The sequence below is a fragment of the Nothobranchius furzeri genome, chromosome 10, assembly GCF_043380555.1.
Source record: "Nothobranchius furzeri strain GRZ-AD chromosome 10, NfurGRZ-RIMD1, whole genome shotgun sequence".
In the NCBI taxonomy this organism is placed as follows: domain Eukaryota; kingdom Metazoa; phylum Chordata; class Actinopteri; order Cyprinodontiformes; family Nothobranchiidae; genus Nothobranchius; species Nothobranchius furzeri.
In genome coordinates, this window is record NC_091750.1 from 45634589 (window position 1) to 45662364 (window position 27776).

Genomic DNA, 27776 nt, shown 5'->3' on the forward strand with positions numbered 1-27776 from the left:
TATAAAAGTTCAACAAAGCCCCTCTTTCAAATATCTTGATCCATCACTTTAAAGTCTTCGGCCTCAATTATCAAAATAATGTGTCAACAAGCTTTTAACAACTGGGGTCATTAATCAATCCATTGATCAAATATAATTTTCAATTTTAACGTAGGCTCCAAATAAGTCTAAAAACAATGCAACTGACTAATTGTTACTAAAATGTGTTTTGTCACATTCCACCCAAATGATGCACAGCCCCGCCCCTTCATAGGTTAAAGTCAGGTTGTGGTTTTAAAAGTCAGAGCAAGTAATGATGGAGCGATGACTCCCACTTGTTCAGCGTCCAACATATCTTTTCCAACGATTTCCACTTCCAGCAATACTTTATGCCCATTTGGACACTCAGGCTTCCGTAGCAGCTTTTCTCTACTTTTAGGCAACCAACTGATCAAATAGAAAATGATTTGGGGATTATTTTGTGTCTACATGTTACAGAAATATTAACATTTATTCTGTTAAAAAGCACCGACTTTAGGCTTTTAGAAAGTAGTCCATGTGGATTCTAGAGAAATAAAAGTGATTTGGGTTTTATAAGAAATGCTCTCATAAGTTTTATTCACCACTAAACATCGAGAGTCCTCCACCTGTCCGCTGTTTCCTTCAAATGTGAACTCTGGACAGTGACTCCCAACAGGTTGAGGAATAGTGTTTTACACACACACACACACACACACACACACACACACACACACACACACACACACACACACACACACACACACACACACACTCTCTCTCTCTCTCTCTCTCTCTCTCTCCTCTCTCTCTCTCTCTCTCTCTCTCTCTCTCTCTCTCTCTCTCTCTCTCTCTCTCTCTCTCTCTCTCTCTCTCTCTCTCTCTCTCTCTCTCTCTCTCTCTCTTTGGTAAAACATTTGAACAACTGGTAACATCTGCTAAAACACTATAAATGCTGCATGTTTTGACCCATTAACACGTTTTCAAAACAAAACTATCCAACAATCTCTGGATAAATGTAGTAATGTGACAAAACCAGAAAGTCCCTGTTATGGTGCCAGCCCTGAGAGAACTCATTATGCATTCTCAGCTTATTAACACTGGCTTGTTAACTCAGTCAGATATTTCCAAACTGGTGTTTTATGTCTTTAAAAACCACACACGTGTGCACAAATGAATGTGAGCCAGTGGCTGATGGATGAACGGTTGGTTAGTCCAGGCATTGATTTCAGTTTAATCGATAGATGGTGGAGGAAAGCAGGGCCAGCGGAGGTTTAATCCGTTTCAGTTTGAGTCCAAATTCTGTTTAAAAACAAAACTCGCCGTTAGATGGACTAAATAATCTGGATAATTGAAATCACGAGCGCTCATTCAAACTGGAAACGGGGACGCGTCTCGGTGAGGCTAAAGTAACAGGGAGGTAATGTGGATCCGTGCGCGTGAATCACAGGAGCAGTCCTCAATGAGTTTCCGTCACTGACGTCAGTGCATGCGCAGGTGCCAGGTAACAGCTCTTTACCGGAGGTGGGAGAAGCATTGTCCTGGTTCGCTGCATGGCCGTGAATCATTTGTTCCTGAGCGGCTGACTAGCACCCATCAGATTCATGCAGGCGACGCAAACGCAACTCGAGCCTCCTCGCGGACTTCACGGCTTCTCCGATCGACTGACGCGCGCGACATGCACGCACGGAGAGGAGGTTAGAACGCCTGGTGGCAAATAATTGGATTTGAGGCTCCGTCCTTTGTCCAGAACCTGCTGCGTCCTCTTCCCTCTAATGAAGCTGCGCAAACAAAAAGTTAAGAGGAAGGGAGAAAAAAATCACTGAGACTTGGAATTACTCGCATCCAAACGAAGCACCTGGACCTGTGGGGGTGCAGCGTGGAGACCGTAAAATCACCGGATTAGCGCGTCAGAATATACCTGGCAACTTTCAAATGATGTCCAGCTCAGGAAAATCAGATCTCCTCCTTTACGCACCAGTAACGCGAACCTTTACGCTTTATGGAATAAAAGTTGTAGAACAGCTTTTGCTAAAATAAAGTGTGATTGCGTCAGCATCAGTCTGCAAACGACGTTTCCTAATAAAAGAGCTAAAGTAGAGGTTTTGGTGAGGACAGAAGCAGAAGCCAGTAGTCTAAACACGCACCCTGCTGCAACTTCATCCTAATGAGACATCCCAACTTTCAACAGACTTCCACAAACTAAAAAACCCTCCACCAGCAGCAGCTCCATCCACTCCCTACTCCTTCTCCACTTCCATTTATCTGCAAACACGGGCCCGTTTTATTCACACCTACCGAAGCAGATCCGAGCAGAGGGGAGGGATCCACAGTCCGAGCGGTCCGTCTCCTCAGCCTGCCGAGCCGAGCGGTGGCAAAAACAAGACAGAGGCAGAGGAGGAAGGAAGAAGGGGAAAAGCTCCTTTTCCAAAAAACACAATCCTGCGGAGTTCCCGTCTGTTAGTGACAAATGTTAAAAGAAAGGAAACGCGGATTTAGTGGCTGTTGTCTTGGATAAGCGTACTTTCTCAGAGGCAGAACGCGTGGGTTCCCCGAGCTTTCTCGGTCCTAGCAATCCCACCTCTACATCCCCGCTTGCAGAGAGGAACATGCAAACACATTTCATAGATTTTTGGAGCTTGGTGGAAAAACTGAAGTGGATTATTGTGCGAGCGGCGCGCTCCGGGGTTCGAGGCAGTTTCAGAATAAAAGCGTGGAGGATAAAACGTTGCCCTTCTATAAAGCTGATGTGTTTAACCTTTACTTGATAATATATTTTATATTAACCAAGTTGGGTTGAACACTGGTGTATATGTTCACCACAAATAACTGTTTGGGTGAGCGTCGGTGCTCATGCGTAAATGTGGACGTTTGGGTGTTTTTGGAGGATAGATGTTGTAGAGAAAAGTAAATCCAGGTGAGCAAACTTTCCTCCTGGTTAAGAAATACAAGGCAGTGGTGAAAAAACTGAACCTCAGCTGTAAGTCCGCCTCCTGTCATCCGCTCCGCGTTTTCTCACCTTCCTGTCTGCTGGCAGGCGGCCAACCCAAGTGTGTGGAAATGACACCGCCAGGGCGGCAGAGATTTTCCTTCATTTCTCTCCTTCCCGATCGCAGACTGGCTGACATTGGCTAGAAAGTGGAGCAGCTCGTCAGGGACAATCAATGCGAATCGATCGAGCTGTGCGGTTGAGGCTCCAGAGCTGGAAAATATCGCGGTAGCTGAGAGAGAGAGAGAGAGAGACAGGGGGAATGGAGGAGGAGCAGGGTGTTCATAACTGTCCGTATAGGCAACCAAGCTCTCAGCAAATAAATAAATGCGCTCCAGTTCTCATAAACATGACACTCACTTCGTAAACATTGGAGTGAGAAAGCCACGTGCGTAATTACGCACGGGATTTGAGCTCTTAGCGCACTGAACGTAAAGGTTATTTCGAGTTTATGAAGTAAGATAATATAATGAAAAATGTTCAGTGGCTCACCATCATTAGGGTTTAGTGTAACCCTAAGCATTAACGTTAAATCAACGGGATAAAGGCAGCTGGTTCCAAATTATGACCCTTTGGATGTTTTTACTATTATTATAAATAAGTCTTCATGGAAATCTGCGGTAAATAACTAATTAGGAGCAAGTGTTTAGACTGCATCAATAAGAAAGAGACTGAGAATTTAAAGTTGTTGGTTTTACATTTAATGTGCTACTGTGATCATCTTCCCAACCAAGTTGGCTCACATCTTCAAACGTATCCAGTCAATGAGGGAATCCAAAACATGTAAAGAATTAAAATATCAGCTGACATATAAACCAAGTCCTGGTTTTACTCAGTCCTAATGCTTGTCTCTTTTGCACTTTTTTTCTTCCTAGTATAAAATAAAATTAAACAGCTGGGTTTTTAATGGCACTCTGAATGACCTCCCATTTTTGACTAAATCTCAGGACTGTTCCATTGCGTTTGCGTTCTTGTTGTGTGTTGAAAAGAGGGTCAAAGAGGGACAACTGGAAAGAGGAGAGTCACGCATGGATAGATGGGTTGGAGGGAGCAGCAAGCTGTGACTCTTGGACATGTTCTGGTGGGTGCACTGAACCCCGGAGGCTGCAGCCACACTCAGCTCTTTGTTGTTTTCGTTCTGCACAGGGAGGCAGGGTACTTTCCTGAGCTGGGGAGGATGATTAGCGTTGCATATCCTCCATCCCCAGCTGCACACATGACCAGCATGGGAGGAAAGCCCCTCATGATGGCCCAAAAAGAGGCACATATGAGCTCAAGAGAGCAAAGCAAGACAAGAATAACCCAGCAGTGTCCAGTGTTGGTCTGAACCTACTATTGTAACTATACTGTAACACATTTAGAAATAAAGTGTCTAATTATGGATGGCTAGCCAGTCATTCTCCTGGTAACTCACAGAACTTCCTAATTTCTGCTGTTTCAACGGCCTTCAGGCCATCTGATCAGTTTAGCAGCATTAAATGTACAGCTGGAAATCTCAAGCCGTGTGATCCTAAACACATCTCATGTGGCTGATCCTGAATCACTTCCTGTGAACCCAGATCCCAACTTATTAAAGTGGTGTTCTAGTAGACTCATCAACTTACTAGAGTCACCTTTTGACTAATTAAACAGGTGACCCCTCTCAAGCTCACTAAAGCTGAAACACAAAATAATAAATTGAGGCACAATCTTCTTTTATAATCAAAGTTAAACAATATCTCTTTTTTTTGTATTTAAAGGTGCAGTATGTAAGAATTTTACAGTGAGAAAATCCCAAGAGTCTAATGTTTCAGTGATTTTTGAAGGAAGGTTGTACTGAAATGCATTTCATACCCAGCTGTGGAGATTCAGTTTTTCTCCTTTCAAAACAAAGAAAGGAGGGACAACTACTGTTTACCATCAGTGAGTGTGGGGGTGCCGTGTCTCCTGCCAGCTAATACTGCAGCGCCGACATTTGTAATTTGACGATGGCCGACAAAAAGTTTCAGAGTTGTTTAAAGTGGGTGCAGTAACCAAATTTTACCACATAGTCATTTTTACTTCATTTCTACATAATGCGCCTGAAAAATGTGTAGTTTTTAATGTTCATCTCCGGAAATATCCATCAAAATGTAGTTCAAAAAGAATGAAATGATGCCCAGTTGTTGAAAAATATTGGCGGTTTTTTAACATATAACCATGAAAATCAGGTCTTAAATACATGGAAGCGGGTCTAAGTCTGTGTGACGCCATATTAGACGCCATGTTTCCTTCTACGGGAGCCCGTGAGGACAAAATGCATTTACTGATTTATAACAAGCGGTTACCATTACAATTACAAACATTCACCATTTATAAATGTTGTTTCACACATTTACATCTTCGCTTGTTGCCAGTGATGAAAGGGAGTCTGATGTGCTCGTTATTTTGCTGGTGTCTTCCTTCCAACGTGACTCAGACAGACGGTTTTGTGATTATTTTACTGTAAAATCCTCACCTATTAGACTTTTTAAATACTGTAATTTTGGAAATAAGATCCACCCTCCGCCACTCATTTGTTTTGTGGCTGTTGCTAGTTACGGATCAGCACCAGGAGGTTCTAGATGATGGGCGAAGACGAGTCATACACAGTAAGTTGATAGGTAGATAATAAGTGTCTGTAATATTGAGTTGTTGGTTTCTGAAAGAGTAGCTTGAGATGTTTTTACAGGCGACTATAGAATTCACCATTGACATTGCTAGCTCAGCGTTAGCCTCTACGCTTCTTTACCCGATATTAGAGTAGACCAAAATGTCCCTGTGGTTTATTGAAGTTTGCAACCTCACATTTGATTGGCTCTAGAACAAGGAAGTAAAGAAGCAGGGTAAATTGTCAACAATGGCCACCTCTTAATACCAAAGTAAGATGTGCGTTCTTGGTAATTACTTAGCTTATAATTGTGATTAAATTTGTAGTAAATAACTTGAACATTTAGCTTACATTTTATAAAGCTGTGATTCAAATATGATTTTTAAAAAGATAATACATCACAAAGGTGATTCTGTGTGCTTAATCCTTATCATTAAAGACTCTTCATCGGTTAGCTTCTCCTCAGAAGCAGCTGCCCTAAAGCAACTAGATTTTTAACATGATTAGAAAAGCGTGGGTTTTTTTTTTTTTTTTTTTTTTGCTAATGTGTTTGTTTTGTCACCAGATAACAACACAAAGGCAGCATTTGTCCAGAATAACCAGAACATAAAAATGTCACAGGACAATTCACTGATTCTCATTATGGCTAAACTTGATCCTAAAGAAGACATGCTTTAATATTTTTTCTGAAGTTATAATAGTTCTGTGGTCGATACCAAACTTTTCAGCAGCTTTGCTCTTGACATTTTCAGTACCTTCCACAATGAGCCAAATCAGGGTCACAGGAGTCATCACCTGTTACTACCATGGACATCAACATCAAATTATAGTCTTCTTAGGCCATAGAAATAATTTATTTTAGAAAAATAAATTAAAAAGTGCTTTTCTGACCCTTTGTTTTGTAAAGGATACGTTTTCTCGTGAGCACACATGCAGTATTTCGGCTGTGCCAGTTGCGTCATTTGGAATTGTAGGATGTCTAAAGAAGATCCCGTATTTTTTCAAAGACAACTAGTTCTAAAATGAAAGTTGAAACGACGTCTTTTCTGGAAGCGGAGCACTGCGGGCTATAGCGGTGTTACTCTGCGCTGTCCATATATGGTACTGTACATCCTGCCTTTGTGACGACAGTAAGGTCAGAACTCAAGATCTCGTTTTGGAGTGCGTGTGCTCGTGGCGTGCACGTGGGCTGGTTGAAGAAGAAAAATCATTAGGAAGCCATCCTGTGCACTTTTTCAAGTGGAAAAGTGAAAATTTCAGATGATGACTCCTTTAAAGAAGACAAATCTGGTGATGGACAGCAGCAGCTCAAGAGGATGAGCGGGTTGTCCGGTAATCGAAAGGTTGCAGGTTCGATTCTGACTCCAGACAGAGAATCCTGCTGTTGTGTCCTTAACCCACCTTGTCTGCCGGTAGTGGTCTGAGGGATTGGTGGTGCTTGTCAGCCCCAGGGCAGCTGCGATGTAGCTCATCACCACCAGTGTGTGAATGTGTGTGTGAACAGATTAATGATACACTGTAGTGTAAAGCGCTTTGGAGTCCTCTGACCTCCACCCCCACCCCCCAAGACTCCTTTATATTTGGGAGTGGCTGAGAAAAGAGCCGCCGCTCCTCCTGCAGCGGCTCTACTCAGGTGAGCTGGAGTTCCATGCAAAAGTCCACATTTGTGACATCACAAACGGGGAATTTTAGAAACGGCTTGTTTTAGGCTAACAATTCCCAAAACTAGACACAGGCAGAAATTGGCTGGATGGGTTTTATCCATGTTTTAAGTGTTTGTAGAAGCAGAAGAAACCCACATGGCAGCACAGCAGGTGAGATGAGCATAATAAGTCCTTTTTAACAGATGGAAACCCCTCTGCTTGTTGTTTTTCACCATCTTTAAAGGTATCTCCTTTCACACCTGCAGTATTGGGACATCTTCTGTTTGAATGGGCGTAAACGCAGCAGCTATCTAACATATAAAAGTCAACATTTGAGTTGGGTAATGAAGTTTGTGATTTACACATAAAGTAAAATATAATTATCAATCTGGAAAGTCCTCTGCTTGTGTTATAGTGTTTCTGGGCTCACGCTGAGCCGACACGTACACATCCAAATTAGATACTAGATAAAAGGTAATCACTAACAAGCTTTTCTCTGTTAGCACTGACATTTCATTATCGAAGCATGAACCCTTTTAAAAGCACCAAAGCATTAGTAAAATTGAAAAAATAACAATTTTTCATTGTCTTTCTGGTCAGTTTCTTCCTCTGATTCCCTTCATCAACAGAGTTCGGAAGCATTCGGGATCTTTGAGCTGTTTCCCTTTCACTAAATCTAGCCTAACAGCAGAAGCCTGATGAGCAACACTGGTTTTATTTTTCCAAAGATTTATCCTCTCAGTCATCAAATGTTCAACTTTATCTGTCAGCAAGAATTTTTTTCTGTTTCGACTGACAGAAAAGCTTCATTACATCAACAACTAATTAACTGTGCTGTCAAACAAATGGTAACTGATATGATCATGTCCCGTAAGGGGAAGTGGACACACACACACACACACACACACACACACACACACACACACACACACACACACACACACACACACATACACACACACACACACACACACACACACACACACACACACCTTCTCCATGAGAGGCCAGTAAACCAGCTGTTGCTGCAAGAGTTAAAATTAAGGTTGTGTCGCCATCTAGTGGCCAGTCTGCAGACAGTTAAAACTTTAGGATTTCTGAATTCTTCTTTTTTAAAAGGGTGTTTGTTACTTTCCATAAAATTACACTCAGCTATAAATAAACTCTAAAAGAGTGAACTTAAACAATATTTTTTTCCCCTGAGAACAAATGTTAAAACCTGCAGACAACCGAACAAGGGAGATTTATTTCTGGTTTTGTTAAAACACTTCTTTAGCATGCCTGATCAGGCAAGCCTAATAAACCGGAACCATAAAGTGCTTTGCTAGAAAAGATGCAAAACGTATTCACAATTAATTTTAAATGATTTTTGACGGATCTACAAACCAGACAAAAGGCAACTGAATGTAAACCATGCGTTCAAAAACAACTGTAAGAGATTCAATTTGGTTTACAGAAAGAGGAACATGCAAACAACCACTCAGACGTACAAAACCAAGTCAAATGTTGTCAGCCAGAAACTCAAATACAATAGCCTGCAGCCTGGTCGCCATTATCTTGTAGAGCAGCTTCAAAAGCTATAAAAATAATGCATTCAGTCAATTAAATAAAACCCATTTAACACTTTCAGAGATTATTCAATTCATCTGAGTTCAAAACATTGTACATGAAGGAGATGCTGAGGTACTTGCAGAAATGTTGCACCACCACAGAGTAAACCAAGGAGATGAAGAATATGGGTCAGCAGCATGAATAATGCAATGATCATCAGCAAGGAAAGTGTCTGTTAGGCTTGGACGCCTCTAATCCCAACCCAAGCTTTAGAACTGAAGACTCCGCTTGGATAACAGCTGAAACGTATTCAAGATAACAATATAGTCCAGTTGTTTTCATTTGAAACTCAAGACTATCATTTCCTGGATGATCACCATCACTGCAGAATGCAGCAAGTGGGGGCAGGAAGTGCTCACTCTTACAGGGGTAGAGACATGAAGGCAGGGGGTCGCTTTGGGAACTAAAGAGGTTCTTTTTCACTGCGTCCTTCATGGGAAGTGGATCCGGGCTCAGAGGAGCCTCTCAGTGTGTGATATTCTGCATGTGTTTTGTTGTCATTGTGCTTTTGTTTTCATCATATGTTCACTTGATATTGTAACTTTTTTTTATTTCTACTCATGTCATTTTTTTCTGTATAACCCAACTTGAATCTCTTAAGAAGCCCTGCCCCTTATTGTTTAGCAACTTTACTCTGATTGTTACTTAAGATGATTTTTCTACAAATTATTAGCTGAATGTTTTTGGTGAAACTAACAACATTTCACAATAAAAGGATTCAGAAATATAAAAATTTGCAGGAAAAAGCGTGCTGTGAGAAATATCTTGCAATGATAGTGACTGGCCACTAGATGGGGACATAAACCTGATTTAGACTCTTGCAGCAACAGCTGGTTGGCATGGGTGGGGGTCAGCCAATTAACTGTGCAGTCATGACATGGGAATATTGTTAAAAGGAACAAGTTCTGAAAACAAAAGAACAAAACCAGCAGTTAGCATTGAAGGTGGCTTTATGATTTGCATCAGATACTCTAAATATGTAAAAACATTGAGACTTAAATCTATAACCAGTGAAAAGACTTGATATTTGCTTTGTGAGTGCTGAATACAGTAAATGACCATCAGATAGGAAAGCCCAGATTCTTCCGCATCCCAAAAGGTGGGATTACACATCTGCGCAGCTTTTAATTGTTTTATTTTGTTCTATTTGAACAGCTAATTTAATGGATTAATGAACTCTAAACTTTGTTTGTAGTTTAACTTTTACAGACTGTGTCACTGAGCATTTAAACAAACTAGCCAGAAATTTAAAGGCTTTCCACGTGTGCAAGAAAAACATTTTACTACTACTACTACTACTACTACTACTACTACAACTACTACCACTACTAAAAATAATAATAACAATAATAACAGTAATATTAATAATAATAATATTAATAATAATAATAATATTAATAATAATAATAATAATAATAATTATTATTATTATTATTATTATTATTATAGTAATAGTTATTATATTATTAATATCATTAATAATATTTAGATATATTTTTATCGCATTTATTATTAAAATAGAAAAAAACAATACTAACAAATAAAATGAGGTTTCTCAAACCAAGAAAATGAAAAGGGAACAGAAAGAAGAAAACGTATGTTATCTGCCCCTTTTAAACTAAAATGACATTTTTACAATGAAATAACAATAATTATAGATTAACCTATACAAAGTAATTGCTCGACTGGTTAGCTGACTTGAGTTCAATTTGTAAAGAAGAAAGAGAAAATTAATAGTAATAATAACAATTCAAAAAGTAAAAGGATTTGTGCACATATACCTATTCATACATATATACATTAAAGTGCATCACATGCCCATATGCTCGCACATACTTCATCTATACATATCCATATAGACATACACACGTATCCGCTACACATACACATACATACGTACGTACACACATGAATATACCTACGCACATCTCTATAGCTTTATATTTTTATTTATTTTATATATATATAATTGATTTGCACGTATATGATTCCAGTATTTCATTTTAATTAGTTTTTTGAACGTAAATATTGTTTTTGCATCCTTGATTACATTACCTAGCTTATTCCATATTTTAACTCCATATATAGAGACACAGCGCTCCTTTATAATTGTTCTACGCTTAGGTGTTGTAAATAATTCATGTCCTTTTTATATGTTGTTCCCCAAATTTCTATACAATAGTTCAAATATGGTGCAATAAGTGAATTGTATAATAAATATAGGGTGTTATCATCCAGTGACCATTTTACTCTATGTAACATTGCAATTGTTTTAGCCATTTTAGTTTTCACATTGTTTATATGTGGCTTCCAAGATACATTGTCGTCGATTATAACTCCCAAAAATTAAACTTATTTTACTGTTGTATTATTAATATCATCTATATTTAATAGACTTGTATCATTTGAGTTACTTTTACTGAATATCATGAAACATTATATATATATATATATATATATATATATATATATATATATATATATATATATATATATATATATCCTCATAGGTGGTTTGTGGTGGTTTAAGATGGAAAGAAAATTAAATGAATAAGAAGTAAAACTTGGGGGTAGGGACAAATAAGTTAATACTTCTGCCGATACTCCTTTTCAAACACATAATGAAATCATGTTTTGTAATGTGAAATGTTTGAAATAAAAATGAACTGAACTATTATTATTATTATTATTATTATTATTATTATTATTATTATTATTATTATTATTGGTGTAACATCAAAGACAGCCAATGGGTGGCAGTGTTACACACCAGTTGAATGTGTGGCTGATGTGCAGGTATACCATCACCAGAGAATGTGATGTGGGAATGAAAGAGTTAAGGTTATTTCTCAACACTGAGACACCAATGCAGATTAATTAAATTTACAAAAAGCACCAAATAAAGTTTGGTTTTAGTTTTCTGACATGCACAGTCAGTTTAAAACAGCCTAAATGGCAGAGATGCGTAACTGATAACAGTAAAACATTTCTTTCTTTCTTTTTATTAAACATATTTCATGTTTTTGTCGCCACCAAGTGAGATTCCAGCCTGTATTTCTACAAACTCTAATATCCGGATGCAGGCACATAAAAAATGGAAAACAAAATAAAGTCGCGCTCATGAAACCTGAACAGTGTAGAGTGGCGCACCGTGCGGTGCGGTGCGTGGGGGCTGCCCCTCCATCTGATGGCAGCATCAGGTAGTCCCGTGAAACATTTGCGTGGGAGTTCCCTCCAACGCCATACGTCTCTCTCTCTCTCTCTCTCTCTCTCTCTCTCTCTCTCTCTCTCTCTCTCTCTCTCTCTCTCTCTCTCTCTCTCTCCCTCTCTCTCTGTCTGTCTGTCTCTCCGCACATCCTCCCCCACATTAACAGCTTAGCAGCAGCGGCTCCTACAGCATCCCTCCATCCCTCCGCCTGCCTGCCTGCCTGCCTGGGGAGCAGCGGTCCAGCCCGGCGCAGCAGCGACGCACGGAGGGGGCGCATCCTCCAAGTGATGCTACAGCATCCGCCGCATTTCGACCACAAATACTGAGGAGTAGATCCCAAACGAAGGAGAGAACCCCGCTTCAGTCTCGAAGACAGCAACTGCCCATGAAGATGTCTAACGCTGACATCGTCTTAAACCCCACCGATCGGGTGGTAAAATGTAAGTCAGCCCACGTTCCGCTCGGTTCTGGCTCCGTGTTACATAACAACTCGCTGTGCTCTGGTGGACGTGGCCTTTGTTGTTCCGTCGTGCGTTGATGGTGTAGATCTGCGGCTGGATCAAGTTGTGTTGGAGGTAGTGGGCAACGGAAGCTTTGATGTTGATAAACAATCCGGTTTTCTCTGCTACCCAGCACCCCCTCCTCCCTCCACTCCCATCCCCAAACCGAAAACGAGCAGATAAGAGACACTGAACCGGAAGATTGAAATAATCTGATTTATTTCCACTGATTTACCAACGATTTCATCTGAGCTGGCTCCATTTGACAGCATCTTTGGCTTCAGGAGGAGTGAGGAGGAGGAATTACCGAGCTGTGTGGTGGGAGCAGTGATGCAGCAGGATTTCATGGGCTTGGACGGGGGCAGCAAAGGAAGAAGAGGGCACGAAATTGACATTTAATGGGGTATACTTTACCAGCAGTGAGTCATGTTATAATTGAACCTGGGAGAAATAAGGAGGGGGCTATAAAGAATTGATCAGTGTATGATGAAGTGTCCACAGTAGCCGTAACTCGCTGGCCCTGCTCGTTTGGACTCTGAATCCAGTCAGTCTGTTATCATGAAGGCCGAGCAAGCTCAGTCAGCATGGACAACTTTGTCCTTTTAGCTCTTGAGTTGTGTGTGTGTGTGTGTGTGTGTGTGTGTGTGTGTGTGTGTGTGTGTGTGTGTGTGTGTGTGCAGGCGCAGCGAGTGTGAGCTGCTATAATTTCATTAGGCTGGTTCAGTATTCAGACTGGAACTCAACAAATAAATCTCAGACACCTGGATCACACTTTTTCCTCCTGAACCGTGTCAGTGTCAGATCATCACAACACTGTCACGTATTAACACACACACACACACACAAACACACACACACACACCCTATTCGGCCCACGACATCCATCACAAAAGGTTTTAAATGACTTGTCCATCTTTATCCAAGGATTCAAAAACATAAGTCAGGTTTATGTCGGCCTGATCACGTAACACCAAAACTAACTGGAGTGTGTCTGTTCCACTCGTGCTGTTCGCTCTGCCTCAGGCTTTTAAAATATATTATTTATTATTGAAACTTTCTTAGATAATGTTTAATTCTCCAAATGTGATCTCTTCTCTGCTTCACAGATGCTGTTATGCTATTGGAGTCTATTACTCCCTGACAGGCACGAGGGATATTTCACTTTGTTACTTTTATCTGCTTCTCTATTTTCACTCTCTTTGAAACGTCTTTTTTTGCTCCCCAGAGGCCTGAATAGTAAAATAAATAAAGAAAATAGTTGTCAGAAAGTGGCTTCTGTAGCCATCAGGTGATCAAAGGGATATCTCAAGGCAGAGGCGATTTTGAAGCTGAAAGCGACATTTCCTGCTGTTATTGTGTGCACACACTCACACATAAAGTTATTTTTATCTTATGCATCTCCACCCTAAATTCATAGCTGTTTTTCTTTATTCCAGTTCGAACCTGCAGCCTAAAACTCTGCAGACGTTTGTCTTCCTGTCGCCCCTGTGCTGTAAACATCAAGAGGCATGAGGCCATAACTCTGCCCGTGTGCTTCCCGTCTTTACCCTGACACATAATATGTCAGGCTTCATGAAAGCCTCTCCCTCTTCCATCCAAGCATCCTCCAGCATCACTCATAATGACTGTGTGCATGTCGTGCTGCAGAAGTTTTACAGAAGAGGCTCGAGTCATCAGTGAGGCAATCTTATAGCACTGATTACAGCACTCCCATGACATCATGTTATAACATGACACCTATGTCTTTATTAATTAGAGCTCCTATAGAACACCACGGTCCAGTTAGTCCAATCAGGTAAAGCTGTACCGCGTTTCCTGACAGAGCCCAGGTTGCTTGTTAGCACTGAAAAATAAAAAAATAAAAACACCTTCCTGGGTATTTTATTCACTTTACAGAAGGAAAACTATATTTCTTTCAGACTGAAAGACCTGAACCCCTCTGAGACAGAATTTAGAGATTTATCGTGTCAACTGTACGACCAACACTTTACAGTATATCTGTGTAAACCTCCAGTGCAAATTGCAGTTTTCTGGAGCGCCTCTGGCTGCACTCCAACAGTCAGCTGCTGCTGCTGCTGCTGCTGTTGCCCGGCAACGTACAGTATTTCATAGTTCAGCGGTGCTCGGCTGCTGAGCAGAAGTCAGCTTTTCATCTCTGCAGCACCATATATCCATAGGCGGCGTCAACACGGGCATTTCTGAAGAAGATGATCAGAAAAAGATTTATTGTTAACCTTGTGGAAAGTAAATAAGCAAAGATAACATTTTAATTCCTTTGATCATATTGTGGCATTAATAACCTCTCCATTAGGAGGCTTCTTTCGGGCCATAGATGCTATACAAATGCATCTTTATTCCACGTGTTATTTATTTATCAAAAGTGTTGATTTATTTTTTCAGCTTTTCATGTTCAACGACACGATTGTTCTTTGTTTCATGAGCTGGTTGTGGAGCGATTTCCAGTGACACAATGAAAGACTTTCAGATGTCACTCATACCTTATACAGTAAGAATAACCCTGAGTAGTCACAAACATAAGTTGTTTTCATTTATTCATTTTTATCTAAACTGCAAAAAGCTGCAAAAAGCTGTAACAATATACATATACATATATATATATATATATATATATATATATATATATATATATATATGTATATATATATATATATATATATATATATACATATATATATATATATATATATATATATATGTATATATATATATATATATATATATATATACATATATATATATATATATATATATGTATATATATATATATATACATATATATATATATATATATATATATATATATATATATATGTATATATATATATATATATATATATATATATATATATATATATATATATATATATATATATATATACAGTTTCTGAACAGAAAAATCAGAAATTACTGTATTTACTGTTTATATATATATATATATACAGTTTCTGAACAGAAAAATCAGAAATTACTGTATTTACTGTTTATATATATATATATATATATATATATATATATATATATATATATATATATATATATATATATACAGTTTCTGAACAGAAAAATCAGAAATTACTGTATTTACTGTTTATATATATATATATATATATATATATATATATATATATATATATATATATATAAACAGTAAATACAGTAATTTCTGATTTTTCTGTTCAGAAACTCTGTGTGTGATTAAATAATAATCCAAAAAAGGACATGTGCTATGACTTTTAAAAAGTTATAATAGCTGTATGGTCATTACAAAACATGATAATCCTCCCACATTGCTAATGGGGTCAGATGGACCTCTGGTGTATTTTAAGTTTTTATTTAAATATTTTTTAAGGGATGCATCACTTCACCCCTGCCAAAGTGTAAACTTTAAACCTTGTTTAACCACCCGCTGTCCTGGCGGGGTCACCTGATAGGAAAGTGGAAGGGTTAATGAATGAAAGCCCTCTCACATAAAACAGCTTTTGTCGTTGCTGTCTCCTGACAGTTTCAGTAAACCTTCCAAAAGGAGCCGTTTTGGTGTTATGTCACTTTAACAAAACAAGCTGCCGCTGGCCACGCCCTCCCATTCTTGGCTCAGGCTGCTATAAGCTGAGAAGCTCTAATATCCAGGAAGGGCTTACCTCTTCTTTACACCAGCCATCAAAGCTATCGTGTAACTCAAAAGCTGCGTTTTACCCAGAGCTCTTCCCAAACTGGGAGCAATTCTGATGTGACGTTTACCTGTGTGTGAATTTTATTTTTGAATGTGTCCAGATGTGTTTTACACTGCTATTGAGTTTCACTTCCTGTCTGGCGCAATAATTTTTTTTAAATTTATTTCATTTATTATTAAAATAGAAAAAAACAATACTAACAAATAAACTCAGGTTTCTCAAACCAAGAAAATGAAAAGGGAACAGAAAGAAGAAAACGTATGTTATCTGCCCCTTTTTAACTAAAATGGCATTTTTACAATGAAATAACAATAATTATAGATTAACCTATACAAAGTAATTGCTCGACTGGTTAGCTGACTTGAGTTCAATTTGTAAAGAAGAAAGTGAAAATTAATAGTAATAATAACAATTCAAAAAACAAAAGGATTTTTGCACATATACCTATTCATACATATATACATTAAAGTGCATCACATGCCCATATGCTCGCACATACTTCATCTATACATATCCATATAGACATACACACGTATCCACTACACATACACATACATACGTACGTACACACATGAATATACCTACGCACATCTATAGCTTTGTATCTTCATTTATTGATTTATGTTTTTATATAATTGATTTGCACGTATATGATACCAGTATTTCATTTTAATTAGTTTTTTGAAAGTAAATATTGTTTTTGCATCCTTGATTACATTACCTAGCTTATTCCATATTTTAACTCCATATATAGAGACACAGCGCTCCTTTATAATTGTTCTACGCTTAGGTGTTGTAAATAATTCATGTCCTTTTAGTTCATGTTTACTCTGTCTTTTTATAAATCTTCTAAGTAAATTTTTAGGAACGGTCTTTTTGTTTGCATTATACATAAATTTAGAAATATTGTAGTCCACTAGGTCATAGAATTTTAATGTTTTTGTTTTTATAAATAACAGGTTAGATGGATCTCTGTAATTACTCCTTGTAATGATTCTTATTGCTTTTTGGCAATATATAGATAGAATTTGTATAAGTTTTATATGTTGTTCCCCAGATTTCTATACAATAGTTCAAATATGGTGCAATAAGTGAATTATATAATAAATATAGGGTGTTATCATCCAGTGACCATTTGACTCTATGTAACATTGCAATTGTTTTAGCTATTTTAGTTTTCACATTGTTATGTGGCTTCCACGATACATTATCATCGATTATAACTCCCAAAAAATTTACTTTCTTTTACTCTTGTATTATTAATATCATCGATATTTAATAGACTTGTATCACTTTTACTAAATATCATGAAACATGATTTATCAGTGTTTAATGAGAGTTTATTTCCATCAAGCCATAATTTTATTTTTCATCTCATTTTGTACTGTTTCTATCATCTGTTTGATATCATCTCCTGCATAATAAAAGGTAGTGTCGTCTGCAAATAGAATACATTTTAATATATTTGTTATTTTTTTATATATTTTATTTTCATATGTTGTTTGTTTAATTTAAGACTGAAAGAAAATTAAATGAATAAGAGGTAAAACTTGGGGGTAGGGACAAATAAGTAAATACTGCCTACTCCTTTTCAAACAAATAATGGAATTATATTTTGTAATGATACATGTGTGAAATGTTTGAAATAAAAATGAACTGAACTGAAATATAGAGGCAATATCATTTCTATACATTATAAATAGTTTCGGACCCAGTCAGGAATTCATCTGGCCTAGTAATAAATAGTTTTTCTAATATTTTTGAAAATTGCGATAGTAAGGATATTGGTCTGTAATTGGAAAAAATGTGTTTTTCACCACTTTTGTATTTCGGTATGAATTTTGCTATTTTCATGTTATCTGGAAATGTCCCTGTTGTAAAAGATAAATTACATATGTAAGTGAAGGGATGGATGGTATTTTCTATTATATTTTTTATTAATGTTATGTCTAGGTTGTTACAGTCAGTAGTTCTTTTATTGATTCATTTATTTACAATGATTCTTATTTCATTGCTAGTTACTGGACTCAGAAGTATACTATTTTTATTACTTGTTATTTTTCCACTGATGCTATGATTACTTCTTTTAGGAATGTTGTTTGCTAAGTTTGGTCCCACACTAGTAAAGTAATTGTTAAATTTGTTTACTATTGTGCTAGTTTCACTAATTGTGGAGTTTGACGCGTTTTGTATGCGTAGGGTGTCCAAAATTGACTGGAAAGGTAATGATAGCATCCCCTCGTGTCTGGGACCAAAACGTCACATTTTACTGCCGCTGGAAAGGAGGGGTAAGAGTAGAGCCGCTGCTCCTCCAGTCTGGAGAGGTGACGGGGCATTTCATGAAAATATCAATGTTTGTGACATCACAAACAGGGACTTTTTGGTTTTAGACGAATAACTCCTAAAACCAAACACTGACAGAAACAAGATGGATGTTTTTCATGTTTGGAGTGTTTCTAGAGGCAGTAGAGACCCACATGTCAGCATAAAAGATGTAAAGGTTCAGTTTTTCCTATTTTGCCCCCTTTGGTGAGTAATGCTGGAGTATGGAGTATGCATGATTACAAGTATTAAAGACCCCCTGTGTCTCAGTCTCTACCATCTCCAGCTTTAGCTCAACACTTATAAAATAAGTAGTTGTAGGCCTTTTTGTTTTCTTTTACTACTTTTGATAGTTCACAGCGGCCATCTTGAATTGGGCTGATTGAACGTTATTCAGTTGAAGAGGCCTATTCAGTTATGGGATTCTCTAAAATCCATCTGGAGGTATTTTGCAAACAAACACATGCAGATATAGTAAAAACCCTTGAGCAGTGGGCCACAAGGAGATTCATGCATCTCATTAGCAGATTTATTCATGTAAAATATACACTAAATCACTAATAACGATGTCTATAGGTTTGTAGCATATGCTGTCAGTTCCTGACTGAGCTGGAAGCTTCAGGAGCCTCCTAAGTTGTTATTATACCTTATGAGTCCGTTCACTTCCTCTGTGCACTATTCTGACGGTCCTGAGTTTGTTCTTGCTGGCTGAGTGTCAGAGCACACATCGCCATCACAGAAACACACAGCACACTGTGAAAATTTTAGTCCCATTAGCTACACTTGCTGGGGCTTGCCTCATTATCGCAGGAGTAGCAGCTTTGAGATTTCTCTAGTTTAGCATTCATTATTAAAGACCTCCTTGATCATGTTCAGTTTAAGCCCGAGCTCAGAGACTCTTTCTTTGTTTTCTCTTCATTTGGCGCTGCTGTTTTGCACATTTGCTGCACACTGCAGAAATCTGGCAAGCACCCCCTCATGCTCCGGGTTTGTTCCTGCTGTTGACTCGGGTTATTTCTACATGACGTATGCAAGTGTGTGTTTTTGTCTGCAAGTTTATATAGCAGTGAAAAGGCGACTGGCATTCATCTTACATAATTTTTCTTTCGTGTGAATTATTCATAGCTAGACACAGAAAAAGTCTTCCACGTTGAACCAGATGATCTGTAGATTAACGTGCTGAAGCTTGTGGTCATATCAACAGAGATCAGCAGCACCAGATTAAAGAAAAGCCTTTAGTGCTGCCGCTGCTGCTGAAGTAATGATCTGTGGTTGGATTTCACACTTTCACAGGCTGTCTGGTGGGTAGGTAACTGATGCATTTTAACGGCAATGCTCTTCAGCCATCTAGGAAGAGAGGACAGTTTATTTAATGTTTCATGCATCTCAGAAATTAGAGTTTCACATCTGTACTGGAATAATTATTATGAAGTGACAGATCTGTTAATGAACACTATACATTATGCATAACTCATTTATGCCACAGTAAAGAAATGGATTCCTGGCGACATTACCAGTACCAGCGTTTTTGGTCTTTTCTTCGTCCCGGTGTCTAAATGCCACTAAGTGCCTGTGTCCTCTGTCTTTAGCTGTCCCATTCCCCCTGAGCCACCACCTTACGATGAAGGAGGTGTTTGACTGTGAAGGCAAACCTCGGGTGGATCTCCTGAAGGCTCACCTGACCAAGGAGGGCCGTGTGGAAGAGGCAGTGGCTCTTCGAATCGTCAATGAGGGAGCAGCCATCCTCCGCCAGGAGAAAACTATACTAGACATCGAGGCGCCAGTCACAGGTACACGGTCGTTTAGAGTTAGGGTTAGGGTAACAAACCGAGTGTGGATTGCTATAGAGGTGCTTTATTTTATTTTCTCTGTCTAAATGTTAAAGGATACTATGCAACTTTTTCACCTTTTAAAATCATGTTCTTGAGCCAAAGTGTGCTAACATGACCCTTTACAAGGTTAATGAAATGCCACTCAGACACCCTCTACCTCCTGCAGCCAGAATTCCACATTTGCAACTTCAGAGTGCCGGTCCATTCTGTTGGACTGAGAGAAAAATGGAGCTGACATACCTGGCGCTGCAATCTGGTTCCAGCACATTTCCTGCGCGTTCTATTTCATGAACATGGCTGATTCGTTTAATTTGGTGATGAACCACTCTTGTAGACACTACGAAGGCTGAAAGACATGTCAACTGTAAGATTATGGTTTTAAAAAGACGAATGCACAGCGAGGAGATACATTTTACTTTTGGTTCTACTAAATGGACACTGGGGGGTGCTAAAAGTAAGCCAAAACTGCCCAATCCCCTTTAAAGGGAGTAAAGCATTTCATATTATTTTAAAGCCAGACGACCTGCTCATTTAAAATATGACAGGTTTTATAACAGCAGGCCTATGCAAGGATTTCATTTGTGTTGGATTTTGTTTTTGGATCATTTAGATTGTTTATTGGTCAGATTTAAATCATATATTGTTAATGCAGTAATCCCGAGTTTCCCCCTTTCAGGAGTTACGTATGATTTTTAGAAATCCATAAAGTGATAGTTTTACCCTGTACTTTTATATAATGTAGGCAAAAGGTACATTTTCTCTTTGCTAAGCCCACCTCCCGTCCCATAGAACCCCATGCACCCTGGCTCAGCGTTAGCCATCCATTTATTTACAGATGTCAGTCACAGATAACAGAAGTACCTAGACTGATATATATATATATATATGAATAAACAGCATAACATGAGAATAATAATTGTAAAAGAATGTGTTTTATCTCTGTTGGCCAGCTAGAATTGCATGTTCACGAACGAGAGGTGTTGCTTTCAGCCGTAAACACGTAGGTGCAATATTTTTTTTGCTTCTAGATGGTGCCCTTTGCCAAAAAACTCCAGATATCTGCTTTAAGTCATTTTTTAATGAATGCACCGTTTGCAAAAAAAGAAAACTTATTTTGTAAAAGTTTTCTTTCATATAAATATCTTGTTCTAGGCCCCTATACATTCAACCCCAGTATTGCATTATGGCTATAAATTATTTTCAGTTTTAACCATTGACTGTTGAAATACTAGACAACCCCCCCATAGCGTTCTGAAGAGCTTCTTTGAAACCCCATGGGCGGTTCAGATCACCACCATCTTGGCTGTGTCACACGTCTCCTCACGCCCATACAAAGAGGTGTAGCTGAGAGTGGAACACTGAGGATCTCAGTCTGCAATTGCTCCCAGCTACAAGCTAACTGAGCTAGCCAAAGCTAATGGGCGGTGCAGAAAAACACAACTCTAATGTGAAGCACGCATCAACTCACTAATTTGTGGTGTTTCTGGTCTCCCTCAGAGAGCTCCACAGGTGATAAGCACAGCCTCAGACTGCAGCAATTGGAGCCCACTGTATGATCCTCCACAGCAGTCGGAGATCCACTGAGAGGAGTTGGGGAGTGACGGCTGAGGCCGGTGTTGTATCAGCGCAACATAGCAGTCAGAGGAGCATACCAGCAGATAATGCGTGGCGCATGCTCCTCTGACTGGTATGCTGTCACTGGGGTTAGGGTAAGAGTTAAGTTTATTTCTGCTGTAAAGTTGTCACCTTTAATCAGCCGGGCCTTAGGTAAAAAAATTCTGTGTGCACATGCATGTATACACACATGTATACGTACATGTATACGTGTACACAGGACGGTCTGGAGCTCCCTAGTTGGGATGCTGCCCCCGCGACCCGGACCCGGATATGCGGAGGAAGACGACGACGATGACGACGACATGTATACATATATATATATATATATATGTATATATATATATATATATATATACATGTGTGCATACATGTACGTGTACACACACACACACACACACACACATATATATATACATGTGTGCATACATGTACGTGTACACACACACACACACACACACACACACACACATATATATATATATATATATATATATATATATATATATATATATATATATACATGTGTGCATACATGTACGTGTACACACACACACACACACACACACACACACACACACACACACACACATATATATATATATATATATATATATATATATATATGTGTGTGTGTGTGTGTGTGTGTGTGTGTGTACACATGCATGTATGTACACATGTACACGTACATGTATGCATACATGTATAAATACAAATACACATGTACGTGTACATACATGCATGTATGTATGCAGATACATGTATGCATGCATGCATACATACATGTACACATGTATCTGCATACATACATGCATGTATACATGCATACATACATGCTTGTATGTATGCATGTATACATGCATGCACGTGTACATACATACACACATGCATGTACTGTATGTACACATGTACACGTACTTGTATGCACACATGTGTACATGCATGTATACATGCACGTGTACATACATACACATGTATGTACACATGTATGCATGTATGTACACACATGTATATTCATACATACATGCATTTATGTACACGTACATGTATACATGCATGTGTACACACATAGCCTACATGTTTATGATCATAGAAGAAGGGTAAAGATTATCAAATATACAGTTTCACATCTGGTTTAGGTGTTGTTTGTTCATGCTGACAGACCAGAAGAGTGTCCACAAATGCTACTCCTATCTGCTGTGTTTCACAACCCTCAAGAACAAGAGCCCTTGTACTCTATCGCCCTTGCATGAAGAAGAAACCTAGTCCAAACTCGGAGTTTATGGTCTACATTCGTCCATCTGCAGACTACAGGCTCGCTCTCAGATTTGCCAGTTTTCATTTAGTCTGTGTCACTCTACTACAAATCATTGCAGTGCTTTTGGAGATATCTGTACAACAGCATCACACCATCTGTACAAAGACAAATATAAGCTGAGGCCAAACAAACTCAATTCCACCAATCTGCAGCAGTAAACGCCAAAGATCGCAAAAATGTTTTATCAGTTTTTAAGTCGTAATTTAATATTTTTTCTGAAATCAGTTGTTTTGTTCTGTGAAGATTTTATTTGGATCTGAAAGAAGACCACTCTTAGTCTATTCATAATTGGCTGGCTTTCCCATGCACGCTAATGCTAATATCATAAGCTGTATGATATTAAAAATACATGTATGAATTCATTAGCATACTGTAAGCCACAACTGAAAGCCAGGAGTGTTTTCAGCCAACTGAAAGTGACAAGTAGAAGTTTCAGACTTAATGTATTGAGCTGACAACGTGAACTTATTGGAAATGGGGTACTCATGCATTTGTTTTGTGTCTTTGTGAGTTAGGGCAGAGCTTGAATTTCAATACAGCTTGCATGCACCATAATGCATGGGTGTTTGTGCATAGTTCTGTATTATATGTGCGCATGTGTGCATTTGATTGCTTTAGTCACACAAGCAGTCTCCCACACACATTGCTCTAAGCTTTGAGTGGGCGAAGGCCACTGTGGAGCTGATAGGGGAGTCAGAGAAGCAAGAGGAGATGGAGGATGAGCAGGAGAGAATGAGAAAGAGCAAGATGATAATGAAAACTTGAAGTCAGCAAGGAAATGAGATGTAGGTTTGCACTCCAGAGTCTTGGTGTTCCTTGTGAAAAAGTATATGTCTCCCTGGGAGGTTGAGTTTCTTCTGCCCCACTGAGATGACATTGTCCCATTTCTCAGAGCAGAATCAGAAGGCAGAGACCTTTCAGCTAAGGATGATGGAAACATCTCATTACTCTCAATACCTCAAATGATAAAAGTACTTCCAACATTGATTATTTTGCAGGTTTTATCAGTTGTGCAAATACCTTTTTTTTGCACAAGAGTTGCTAAATCCATGAGAAATCGAATCTGCATATACCTACAATCTGATCTGGTAGAGGGACATGTCTATGAACTGGAACGTCACGTCATGTCGTCAGTGTAACCGTGTTTTCTGATCTACCTGGCATTGCTTTTCATGCACACATCAGCTATAGCGTACGATCACATGAAAATAAAAAACATTCACTCCTTTAATGTTTATATTGTTGTTGTTTATTGGCAGTTCATGTCACTGATCACTGAGAGAATGAGACTTGACTGTTCTACCGGTATATCGTAACAGATGTCTGCATACAGAGGACGAGGCAATTCAAATGATTGTTTACCGTGTTGTGATTTTTTTAATAATAGCTTGGATTTTTACAGGAAGTTTATTATTTATTACAGATATGATAAATATTATAAAGATAAAAAAGGGCTTTTAAATACTTCGCACAGAAAAAACGGTACAGTTTAAATGATATAACGATGTGGAGGTAGTAAAATGGGCTTGATCAGAAAAAATATATGATGCGGGATGTATTTTGAAATTTGATGTTTATTCATTTCATAATTAGTTGTCCATCCCTCCTTCCACAGCTGTGCCACCATGCAGCTCCAGAATTAAACCACTTGTATGACTTAAAGACTTCTCTACTTTCTTTACAACACCGTATGTTGTACAGTACCAAACCAGGTCATGTGTGTATAGTAACAGATAGCATCACATTGTATTGTACTGTAATGTTTAATATTGTATCAATGTGTATTAAATTGTATGTAATACAGTTGAATCATTTCATAAACACATTGGATTGCATGTGATAGTCTATTGTGATCTATAATGGTGCATTTATGGCAGCCACGTATATACATACATACATACACACACACATATATATAATTAAAAGGTGTCTCTAATTCATGCAAATCCGCTGTCTTCTGGTTGTTTTCTAGTCTGTGGGGACATCCACGGGCAGTTCTTTGATCTTATGAAGCTGTTTGAAGTGGGAGGATCTCCTGCCACAACACGGTACCTCTTTCTTGGGGACTACGTTGACCGTGGCTACTTCAGTATTGAGGTGAGAACGTCCTCCAGTATGTGAAGAAGAAAATAACTTTCTGTGTTCCTCTAATCTCAGCAACCCCTGTGTGTTTTTATTCTGACAGTGTGTTTTATACCTTTGGTCGCTGAAAATCCTCTATCCAAAGACACTATTTTTACTTCGTGGAAATCATGAATGTAGACATTTGACAGAATATTTCACCTTCAAACAAGAATGTGAGTACCTCTTATTGTTTGTTTTTTCATGTGTTTTTATTCTATTCTTCTTGTCTTGGCGGAGTCACGTGTAGCCTGGAGCAGTTCTGGAGGAGCGAGTTCAAGCTCCCGCCCTTTGGCTGTCGTGCATGATGTACAAAGAGCCGCAACTATCTATGAATAGCTGGAAATGTAGAGCTGAAATCGAAACATTTTCTGATGTGACACAAGTGCACAAGGTGCACAGCTGAGCTTTGATTGTTTTTTTTTTTTGTTTTGTTTTTTTGTTATTCAAGTTTTTTATTAAGTTTTCCAAATTTTTACATACAAACAAGCGTGGTGCAGTGCCTACACCACGCTCAGGACAATCCAGACTTTTCTCATGCATTGTTCCACAAATGTGGAATGACCTTCCAAGCACTACCAGAACTGCGGCTTCCTTTTCTATTTTCAAGAAACTCCTGAAGACCCTGCTCTTCAGAGAGCATCTTCTTAACTAGCACCTTGCCTGCACCTGTCCCTCCTCTCTACTGTCCACTCCTTGTTCCCTCCTCTCCATGACTGATGTCAATGTGTTGTTGTTACTATTGTTGTTGTTAGCCTCAAGGGCAAAATGCCGATTATCACTTGTAAGTCGCTTTGGACAAAAGTGTCTGCTAAATACATAAACATAAAAACAAAATACCCAAATACCCCCCCCCCCCCACCCGCCCCCCATACAGCACTGGTTAACTCAAAACCACTCACAACCACCATTCATAATAATTTCAAAACATGCTATCCAACAACTTTTACATCTTTTTACCAATAAAAAACAAAAATTCATTCCAAGTTTCAAAATATGGGTCTTTTTTTCCCTTCATTTTAGCAATTAATAGTTCATAAGATGCAATCTCCGTCATCGTTATTATCCAGTCTCTGTAAACAGGTGCCTCAGAACTTTTCCATTTACGCAGTATAACTCTAGCTGCTGAAATAAAACCTGTAAGAGCTAGGGCCCCTGCCGTTGTAGATATATTCGGTATACCCGACAAGTCTCCTAGTAAACAAAGTAGAGCAGTTTCCGGGAGTGGTATACCCAACCACTCTTGCATTGTATTCAGTATTTTTTTCCAAAAAGGTTGAACAACATAGCATGACCACATAGAATGAATAAAAGTACCTTCCTGCCTTTTACATTTCCAGCTTTGATTGTTCAACCACAATCAACAAACTACTGACCCCGTTTTTCCTCACACAAAGGGAATTACGCACATTTTAATCAAAATGACATCATTATTCTGAATTACATCCAGAAGGGATGTTCTAAATTGTATATTTTTGTTTGTTATGTACATTAAATCAGCCATGCCTATGTGATCACATTTCCTTCTCTTGTCAGGTAAAATCAAGTACTCGGAGCAGGTGTATGACTCGTGTATGGATGCATTTGACTGCCTTCCCCTGGCAGCGCTCATGAACCAGCAGTTTCTGTGTGTCCATGGGGGACTTTCACCTGAAATACACACCTTAGATGACATTAAAAAGGTAACAGCACCCCTGCTTTAAGCCCTAACATGCGGACAGTGATTACTTCCCCGTCTTCCTTGTGTTCTTTCAGTTGGATCGATTCAAAGAGCCTCCGGCGTTCGGGCCCATGTGTGACCTGCTGTGGTCAGACCCTCTGGAAGACTTTGGCAACGAGAAAACCCAGGAATATTTCAGCCACAACACGGTGCGAGGCTGCTCCTACTTCTACAGGTGAGCTGTTGCTTCCAGCTCCAAAGGAACTTTCTGGTTTGCGGAGCGATAGCCTACCTTTATTTAAACTGTCAAATAACCACACGGTTGTTTTTAGATAGTGATGTCGTGCATCTTCAATATTTTACCTACATGCATTGCAGAAATAGTGATTTTTTACCAGCAGTAAAAGATGCATGAATGCAAGGTCGATAGTGTACATTATCAGTGATAAATAGATTTTATTCTGAGAACTTGACAGTTTTGCAACCTCTTTATATCTGAAATAGCTGTTAAAATCATAAATTATTAATAGATATCAAACACTTGATGCCTGAGCAACATTTAAATGAGGAAGTTGTCAATAAGAGGCGTGTTTAACGAAAAGATTTCACAATTCAGTGCTTGAAAGGGCAAAAGCCTCCTCAAATCCTACAGATAGCAAAA

The 27776-nt window shown here is 38.7% G+C and overlaps 2 protein-coding genes across 5 annotated transcripts in view; one reads left to right on the forward strand and one right to left on the reverse strand.

The window, feature by feature from the left end:
- cxxc5a (CXXC finger protein 5a) overlaps nt 1-3149 on the reverse strand; it is a 28950-nt gene extending 25801 nt beyond the window's left edge. For 2 of the 3 annotated variants that reach the window (XM_015960755.3, XM_015960753.3), the window contains exon 1: nt 2296-2621. The gene's annotated coding sequence lies outside the window, so the exon portion shown is untranslated. Of the gene's footprint in view, nt 1-2295; nt 2622-3016 lie in introns of those variants that run through there. The other variant, XM_015960754.3, reaches the window with a different exon arrangement.
- Nucleotides 3150-12222: 9073 nt separating this feature from the next.
- The window catches only part of ppp3ca (protein phosphatase 3, catalytic subunit, alpha isozyme), a 39153-nt gene continuing 23599 nt past the window's right edge, over nt 12223-27776 (forward strand). The window contains exons 1-6 of one of the 2 annotated variants that reach the window (XM_015960756.3): nt 12223-12496; nt 20160-20360; nt 25307-25431; nt 25520-25631; nt 26992-27137; nt 27211-27350. In XM_015960756.3, the coding sequence (XP_015816242.1) occupies nt 12442-12496; nt 20160-20360; nt 25307-25431; nt 25520-25631; nt 26992-27137; nt 27211-27350 (779 nt within the window). In that variant the 5' untranslated portion in view covers nt 12223-12441. The remainder of the gene's footprint in view (nt 12497-20159; nt 20361-25306; nt 25432-25519; nt 25632-26991; nt 27138-27210; nt 27351-27776) is intronic. The other variant, XM_015960757.3, reaches the window with a different exon arrangement.